This window comes from Bison bison, unplaced genomic scaffold (assembly GCF_000754665.1).
Source record: "Bison bison bison isolate TAMUID 2011002044 unplaced genomic scaffold, Bison_UMD1.0 scf7180017864098, whole genome shotgun sequence".
NCBI lineage: Eukaryota > Metazoa > Chordata > Mammalia > Artiodactyla > Bovidae > Bison > Bison bison.
In genome coordinates this window covers 4,717,804-4,727,199 of record NW_011494670.1, presented here as the reverse complement: position 1 = coordinate 4,727,199, position 9,396 = coordinate 4,717,804, and the positions used below count along the sequence as shown (strand labels likewise).

Here is a 9,396-nt window from a genome sequence, read left to right as displayed (position 1 = left end):
AGGTAGAGGCCAAGGATGCTGTTAAAATCTTACAATGCACAGACTAGCTCCCAACAACAAAGAGCTGTCCAGCCTAAAATGTCAACCATGCTAAGGTCAAGAAATCCAGACCTAAAAGGATACTTCTAAAACTCTCCAACATGGCACAGAGGCCTTACAATGATCTATCATCTTTGTGTGTCCTTGGAACCAATCCACTGACATTAAATAGATCACAAGTTTATCTTTATTGTTTAGAGTCCTCTTTGGTATTTAATTTCTTAAAATTTGAAGAGTTTCTCATTTAAGTTTATTCTTTATTTCCTTCAAAAAATCCTCCCTTACACTGAAATTATTTTGCTTCCTTCTAACCATCCTACGTGGAGAAGGCAATGGCACCCCACTCCAGTACTCTTACATGGACGGAGGAGCCTGGTAGGCTGCAGTCCATGGGGTTGCTAAGAGTTGGACACGACTGATCGACTTCACTTTCACTTTTCACTTTCATGCATTGGAGGAAGAAATGGCAACCCACTCCATTGTTCTTACCTGGAGAATCCCATGGACAGAGGAGCCTGGTGGGCTGCAGTCCATGGGGTCCCACAGAGTTGGACACGACTGAAGCGACTTAACAGCAGCAGCAGCAGCAACCATCCTACAAGTATTTCACATTTACATCCTCAATCCATATGGAATTTATATGCTGGAATTCAGAGATGTAATTTTGTTTCCATATAGATAACCCATAGCTTCAACAGCATTTATTGAATAGTTTATCTTTCTCCACTAGTTGGTAAAACCTATCATATACTGAATTTTCATATAAACTCACCTGTTTCCAGGCTATTTTCTATTTATTCCTGAGGTGCCATTATTTTAAATTATATATTTTATTAGGGAACTTACTATCTGATTTCTTCCTCACACTTCTTTTACTCTTACATGAGTTTCAGTATCAGCTCTCATGAAATTTTAAGTTGCAACTACACTGAGCTTATGGAATAGGTTAAAGATAACTGATTTTTCTTATTGATGAATATTATATCCCTATTTGGATTTTATAAGCCTTTAACAATTACTCTGTAATTATCATGACAGACTTATTCCTGGGTGCTATATATAGTTTGTTTCTGCGGTTTTTGGTTTAAGTAAATTTTCTGATCTCTAGCACAGTTTTTAAGAGTGGATATCTTCACTTTGATTTTGACCTAATGCTTCACATTTAAATGTTACTTTTTTCCTTCTAGATTTTTGGCCAATACTTTCTATCAGGTTAAGAAGTTTTATTCAGTTAATGGCTTTCTAAGTTTTTAACATCCCGAATGAGTGGTACTAAGCCATTTATAAAACAAAGCAACTTTGTTCTTTAAGTCTGTTGAATCTTCTTGGAGGACTTCTTATATTCGGAGATGCAGATGGAAAGCATTCCTCCATCTTTGAACCCGCCTCCTTTTCACCCCTAGATTTGCTCATCTCTCAGGGAAATCCATTTAGCTTAAATCACCTTTGATTGGAATGCTCTTCAGTTTTCAGAGATTAACCCATTCACAGCAATATCTTAAGGGCCTTAAAAATTACCTTCTATCATTTCACAGACAGTTTGCAAGAAATAAAAGTCAAAGTTAGAAGCCTAGCTCTTAATTGTGCTCAAACACATACAATGAAGGATAAATCTCTAAGATTCTTGAAAGTACTCACATGCTGCAACATCCTACTCTTTTCAAGCTCTTATTTAACTCCGCAGTCAGTGAGCAGGTCCTGCCAAAATACTAACACAAATGTACCCCAAAACTTCTGGGTGGTTGAGAAAGCTGGAGGAGGATTTGAGTGTGTATTCTTACACACGTGAAGGGAACTACTTCCATCAGGCAAAAGGCCTCTTGAAGTGTTAAACTATTGTGGGTAAACAAAAATTCAGCAAAAATAATCTCTAGGCCTCATAAAAATGAAATAGTATTTCAGAGTATTCTTTCCTATCTTTTTTTCCCTGTGGGAAAATATGTTCAGCCTTGAACAGTGGTTTTTTCTTTGTTTCATTTTTTTCTGTGACAGTTACTAGTGGACAGTTTATATTTTAATGTCTTTTTTTTATTCTTCACATAATTAAGGGGGAAATAATTCTTCATACTGGTTTCAAGCCAAAGTGTATCAGCATTGTACCTGGGAAGGAAATGGTTAGGTTCTGGGAAAGATTCTCCCCCCCGACCCCCAGCAAATGTCCCCAGTCAAAATACATATGTTGTTGGAGAATTTGTCAGCCAGAAAACAATGTTTGACTGTTTCATTCTGAGTGTTATATATAATTTTCTGAAAATGTCAGAATATCTTATGTAAGCAGTCTGCCTTCAAGTGACTATCTCCTTGATTATAATCAATTTACCTGTAAAGTCTGACACTGTTTTGAGAGTCATCTTAAAAAGCCACAGGTTACTTGCTAATCAAGGACCTCAAAGGATATGTGCTGTGTTTAGTCACTCAAGCATATGACTGAGCTTTAACTCTCTTCTTCCAATCCTAATAGACTATGCATCTATCTTGTTCTCTGAAAGTTACAAAGACATATCATAATATCCCTTACCCACATATGTGGTGATTGCTGTTGGTCTATATCAGGGAGAAACACCGTTCTAAGGAGGAAAAGAAAAACAACAATTTGGCAGCGGGTTTTTGGCAGTGGGTTGGAATCAAATCCAAAGTTCCCACTCATTTTTATTAAAAGCAGCCGTTAATGACCTGCAATAGGCAAACAATGCTATTTATTTTTAAAGTGGTCTCCCCCTTTGAGCTATTTTCTACATAAATCAGTTACTTTATGCATTTACTTTCTTCGGTAAGTAGGTAAAGGTATTTGCCTTTCTGATTTTTCACTCTGATCCTTTATAAATCTCAGAAACAGGTTAGGTCTAGGCTGATATAAAAATGAGAAGTGCTCTTCTGCCCATTTTTCTAACAAAAAGATACTACAAATAAATTTCAAACTTCAGCTCTGTCAAAAAATGGGCCTCTGTATTTTCTAGTAACAGATAAAAGTACAGAGATCAAAAATCACATAAACACATAGTTTCAATCTCTTGCCAAAAGTTTTCATCTCCCAGGAAACCCCCAGCATCTACCACTTACCTGATTTTTCATATAGCTGGTAGGAAAACTGCTTGATACACAAGCTTTTTTTGAGACCTGTAAAGCAGTCAGTTATGCCTCCTTCCTTGTATTGGTATTTTCCAGGTCAACAGCTGCACAGTACAGTGGTAACATTCTGTCTTTAGCCACACTTAGAGCTACAGGGGAGGGGATTCCTCTCAAGATTATCTCCTTTGTTATTTTAACAAGGTACCCCAAAACTTTACACAACATGTAATGGCCTTGAAAGATTAAGCAGCAGGATGTGAGTTTAGAATTTTTGTTTCTGAGGTACAACAAACCCTTTCCTATGCCTCCTTTCTGCTTATCCTCTGCCTTTCTTCTTCCCCTCCCAACCAACAACTTTTCCCATCCCTGGAGTAACAGCAGAGAATTATAATACTTCAAATCTTGCAATATACTGTTAAATCAAATATTGCATTCCAGAATGAGAGACAGATTAAGAAAAATAAGGAAAATTCTCTTTGGAAAACTCCTGAAGTAAAGGGAAACCTATGATATCGACTATCTTTACATCTGTGGAAACTTTCAATTTTGAAAAGAAAAATTAAAAAGATACCAGCGGGCTATGGTAGCCTTCAATACTGCACGCCTCCCTCTCTCTCTAATCTTTTTATCTGCTACCAGCTGACTCAGACGCCGACTCAGAGGCCCTTGATGACCGTTCCAAGCCTCCTAGAGCCTCCTAAGGACCATCAAGAAAGCACAACAGGAACGCCCGCTGACCCTCACTCTTTAAAATGAAGCGGTAGGAGGCGTGGCCCAATGTGACTAGGAGAACGCCACGCCTATGGGGCGGGGCTGCTTCAGCCTCCGCCTCTCCAGAGGCGGGGGAAGGGGCGGGGGAAGGGGCAGGAGCCAGACGTGACGCCTTCAAGGAAGCCCGCCCTGGTTGGAGAAAATTTAGAACGTTGGAGCGGGGGAAGGGGGCGGAGTCTAATTTTCCTGTTGTTGGTGTGCCCGGGTCGCCTGGGTAACCGGCCGCGCTGGTCCTGGCTGCGCCAGCGCAGGCCGCGGAGGTCTCTGGGTCAGAGCTAGCGCTGTGCTCTTTCGGTCTGTTCCGTGATGGCAGCCGCCGCCGCCGTGGTCACCCCGTCGGGTTTGGAGGATGAGGTGTCTCGGTCCCGCGGCGAAGGAGCGGGGGAGATGGTCGTGGAGCGGGGGCCCGGCGCGGCCTACCACATGTTTGTGGTGATGGAGGACCTGGTGGAGAAGCTGAAGTTGCTCCGCTATGAGGAGGATGTCCTCCGGAAGAACAACCTGAAGCCCCCGTCCAGGTGGGTGCCCTCGTCCCCCGAGCGCCTGGATGCGGCTGGGCCCTGGGGAGAAGCCTTCCTCCGACCTTTGGGGAGCGCGGGTTACCAAGCACTTGCCTCTGTCTTCCCACGCAGGAAAGAGCACTTCACCCCAAAGTTGGCGACGGAGGTCCGGACTTCTCACGGAGTTTAGACTTGGTATTTTTGTAGGGAGGGTAAAGTTTTGGAACTTCAGAAAAGGACTGGAAGGCAGCTTGCCTAGAGCACTCACGCAGCTTCATGAAACGCAAGCTTTTTTTTTTCTGATTGTAAATATAATAAAACAACCTCTTATAAAACTCAGAAAACTTACAATGTGTAAAAAAAGTACTGCAATCACTCATGATCTCATCCTCAAAGATGAATACCATAATCAATTTAGATCTATTTCTAGTTTTTGTTTTCCTTTTCGAGAATTTGTCCCTACAACTTGTAACTTTCGTACCGGACACCTACCTGTGCATTTTATAAGTGGTTAGTAAACTTGTTCACTAATTGCCGTCTTTTAAAAGACTTCTGTCTTTGCAGTAACAGTACTTTTGGAAACTGAGAAGTGAACAAGACAAATGAAGTGACAATGGAATTGTCTCTTTTTCATAGAACCTGAAGTTCTGCTCTGTTCTGTTGGGGGGAAAGTCCATCATATTCTGAAGCCGCGGCTGGTATTGGTTGCTGAAGATGATGGACAGCCAGCACTTTCTCTTTAAATTAGTGTAGCCTAGTGATAGGCCTCATAAACTTTGTAGTTTCCTTCACATTAATACTTATTTTTTTTGTATTAAATTTTTGTGTTTGTTTAATTGTGTAAGAGGCAGTTTAGTTTAAGAATCTGTAGTACTTTCTCTAAATGGCTATACCTAGGCTCAAATTATTTTCTTTTTTTTTTTTTTTTCAGAGTTCTAGGACTTTTAATCTGTCCCAAAATTGCTGAAGCAAAAATCATGATAAAACGTCTGCTTTCCTTTACACCCCCCAACGCAAAATTAAAAAAACTCCATAGGAAAAAAATGGTTTTGTACATGGGAAGAAACATTATGAATTCAAAACTTACAGATAAGGGTTAGCTCTATCACTCTTTAAAAAGTTTATACGAATATCCAGTCAACACCAACAGGGTTACCTCCCTTGAAATGTTATCTATACGGATTTCCAAGTAGACCACAGAGCTGTATACTGTCTTGGAATGTCCTCAGAAGGCTCTGTCATTGATCAGTTAACAGAGTAAAAACCCCAGAGTCCTTTCAAATGGAAGAGGGAGAGACAGGGATAGAAGAAACTATTCAAACTTCATCTTTCCTTGTGTTCAAATTATTTACCTTGACAGTTTAAATTTAATTCCTTACTCTCTTCCAGTAACTTCCATTAGAAGATAATGTTGGCTTCATGTAGGCTGCCCATATTGCTAAGCCAGTCCATAATAGAAAAGTTAGAGGAAGAAATAATGTTGCTTGATCCATGATATAAATTGTAAGATTGGAAGTTATTACTTAAATGAATAGTGTAATATAAACAATCAACATTTTCTGTTAATAAAAATGTGTTTTTTTTTCTCCAAGTATATTTTTCAAACAAAAATAAATTGGCTTTAAGATTCTGTTGATAACAATCTCTATTATTTCCTCAGAAGTTCTGGAGGGTACTTTGAGTCATGGATTTGCATGGAGATATCCTAGTCTACGGAGAAGGCAATGGCACCCCACTCCAGTACTCTTGCCTGGAAAATCCCATGGACGGAGGAGCCTGGTAGGCTGCAGTCCATGGGGTCGCTAAGAGTCAGACACGACTGAGCGACTTCACTTTCACTTTCCACTTTCATGCATTGGAGAAGGAAATGGCAACCCACTCCAGTGTTCTTGCCTGGAGAATCCTAGGGATGGGGGAGCCTGGTGGGCTGCTGTCTGTGGGGTTGCACAGAGTTGGACATGACTGAAGCGACTTAGGAGGAGGAGGAGGAGGATCCTAGTCTAAAGGTTCTCAAAGTATGGTCAACAGATTAGGAACATCAACATCACCTGGGAACTTATTAGAGGTGTAATCCTATAGGCCCTTTCCTGAGTCCAATATATCAGAAATCCTAGAGGGTGAGGTGTAGAAGTCTGCTTTTGCAACAAGCCTTCCAGGTGATTCTGATACCCACTGAAGTTTGAGAACCAAAGGTCTGTCTAGTCAAGGCTATGGTTTTTCCAGTAGTCATGTATGGATGTGAGAGTTGAACTATAAAGAAAGCTGAGTGCCAAAGAATTGATGCTTTTGATCTGTGGTGTTGGAGAAGACTCTTGAGAGCCCCTTGGACTGCAAGGAGATCCAACCAGTCCATCCTAAAGGAGATCAGTCCAGTGTGTTCATTGGAAGGACTGATGTTGAAGCTCCAGTACTTTGGCTACCTGATGTGAAGAACTGACTCATTTGAAAAGACCCTGATGCTGGGAAAGATTGAGGGTGGAAGGAGAAGGGTCTGACAGATGACCAACTCAATGGACATGAGTTTAAGTAAACTCCAGGAGCTGGTGAAGGACTGGGAAGCCTGGGTGTGCTGCAGTCCATCAGGTCGCAAAGAGTCGGGCACGACTGAGCTATTGAACTGAGCTGAACTGAACTGTCCTGGGTCTACAGTATCTATCAGTATCCATTCCTCTGTCCTGGAGTTGTTATCAGCTAATAAGGAAAAAAAAAATGAATTATTAGTACTGGGTGAACATATACCTACTTGGAAGGACTTCATGACCTTTTTTCCCTCCCAGCTGTTATTTTCCAGAACATTTAAACTTATCCTGCAAGAAAAAAAATTGGGAAGGAAAAAAAACTGGAAAAAAAAATCAAGAAGGAGTAGATTGCTTACGAAAAATAGTTATAGTATCTATAAATCTAAGTATAAACAATAGTAATAGCTTCACATAAAAGCAAAATAAGGTCTTTGATCAAAGTAACAAATGCTGTGGCTTGCAGGTTTTATTCCTTATAAGTTTAGGTGTGAATCATGTTGGTCCTCAGAGGGCTATTTTTAGGAGGCTAGAGGCTTTAACCTAAAGTCCACAAATGTTTGTTAGACTGGGATATACACAGGCAGTGGTTCTTAATCCTGGCTGAACCTTAGAACTATCTAGGAAGCTTTTGAAACATATCTACTCCAGACTTCACTCCCAAAAGTTTTGATTTAATTCGTGAGGTAAGAAGCAATGTTTAGTCAGATAGCAGTAGTTTAACAAGCTCTTCAAGTGATTCAGCCAATTGAGAACAGTATATAGTATACAGCCAATTTGAGAGCAACTGTCTATAATGGTGAGTAGGTTAGAAACAGTAAATAAAGATTAACAGTTACACTGTATTAAAAAAAAAAAATAAAAATGCATAGTAAATAATCATTACTATCTTTATTTTAAACTCCAAGAGTCTCTTAAATTTCAAATTACCATTTCAGGAGATATTCTCTTATTAATTATCCTGACACATACATGATTTTGTTCAAAGTTCTGCATTCATCAGTGCATTTTTTGAGTTAAAGTCTTTGAACTAATATTTTGTGTCCAGTAGAAATTGCCCTTATCCTGTTGATTAAAATCTTTACTATAAGAGTGTGGTGGGTTACTAGAAACCTCAGAATGAATTGTGAGTGTCTTTTGATGTTAAAGTCATTGGGACAAAAAATCCTTTGGCAATTTCAGATTTTGTTCATTTAACTACTATGGACTTGTTTGTTATTTCATATTCTGTTCTCCTTTGTTTTGGAACAGACACTATTTTGCACTGCCTACCAATCCCGGGGAACAGTTCTACATGTTTTGCACCCTTGCTGCTTGGTTAATTAACAAAGCAGGACGCCCCTTTGAGCAGCCTCAAGAATATGATGATCCTAATGCAATAATATCTAACATATTATCTGAGCTTCGATCATTTGTAAGTATAAACAACTCCCTTCTTTCTGCATGTTTGCAAGTTAGGACATTTTTAATCTTGATAATTCAGCAACGTAAATGCTAGCCTTTTAGAAGAATTCTCTGTGAATAACTATGTGTGTGTGTTCAGTGTGTGTTCATTATTAATGTTGATATGTCTCAGAGATGAATTTATGTATACTTAGTTCACCTTCTAAAAAATGATTAAAAACTAGAAAGCTGAAACACTGTATTTTGAAAAAGAACTTTGATTTAATAGACCATGATAGCAGTGGTGCTTTTCATTTCTGACTTTTCCTGGGGACAAGCAGTAAGAATTTTTGGCACACACATTATTAATTTTTGACAAGTGAATCACTTCATCCTTCACATAGTTGTTTAACAGTATGATACCAACCTAGTGGTTTTACTGATTTTTCACCCTCATAACATCAGTGATTTGTTCTGCTGTCATGAGGTTATTGTCTTTTAATTTGATACTATTGCCTTTTAATTTGATACTTTTGACAATGAAACATCTTCATTTTCCTTTTGTATATATGTACCAATGGATTTTTAAAAGAAGACTAAAGAGATGGATTTCTGAGAAGCAATGTAATTACAGTTACTTTAAATCATTTGAAGAATCAAGAAGTGATACATTTATTCAACAGTACTTTGCTTAAAATATTTTGACATTGCAATATAAATAACAAATAATACCCAGTTTATCTTTTGTATTTCAGGGAAGAACTGCAGATTTTCCTCCTTCAAAATTAAAGTCGGGTTATGGAGAGCATGTATGCTATGTTCTTGACTGTTTAGCTGAAGAAGCATTAAAATATATTGGTTTCACTTGGAAAAGGTAAAAATTACCCAACCTGGAAATAGTAATTTTATGTGCATAGCTTTTTCTTCTAACTGTTCAAAGCTATTTAACTGAACTGATAGGAAGTATTTCCTCTTGACCGTTAAACTAAAAATGCCACAGGTAATTAGAAAAGTCAGTACAGACAAAATTGAAATATCTAGTATCTTCAAAACTAGATATTCTACTGTTCCCCTTCCCAATTCAAATATATAGTTATTAAAGATTTAACTATAACTAT

General features: G+C 38.8%; 1 protein-coding gene across 2 annotated transcripts in view; it reads left to right on the top strand.

Moving 5' to 3' along the window:
- Window positions 1-4,024: 4,024 nt before the first annotated feature.
- Window positions 4,025-9,396, top strand: part of IFT57 (intraflagellar transport 57) — a 73,920-nt gene continuing 68,548 nt past the window's right edge. For both annotated transcript variants that reach the window (XM_010838557.1, XM_010838556.1), the window contains exons 1-3: window positions 4,025-4,397; window positions 8,147-8,309; window positions 9,034-9,152. In XM_010838557.1, coding sequence (XP_010836859.1) covers window positions 4,186-4,397; window positions 8,147-8,309; window positions 9,034-9,152 — 494 coding nt within the window. In that variant the 5' untranslated portion in view covers window positions 4,025-4,185. The remainder of the gene's footprint in view (window positions 4,398-8,146; window positions 8,310-9,033; window positions 9,153-9,396) is intronic.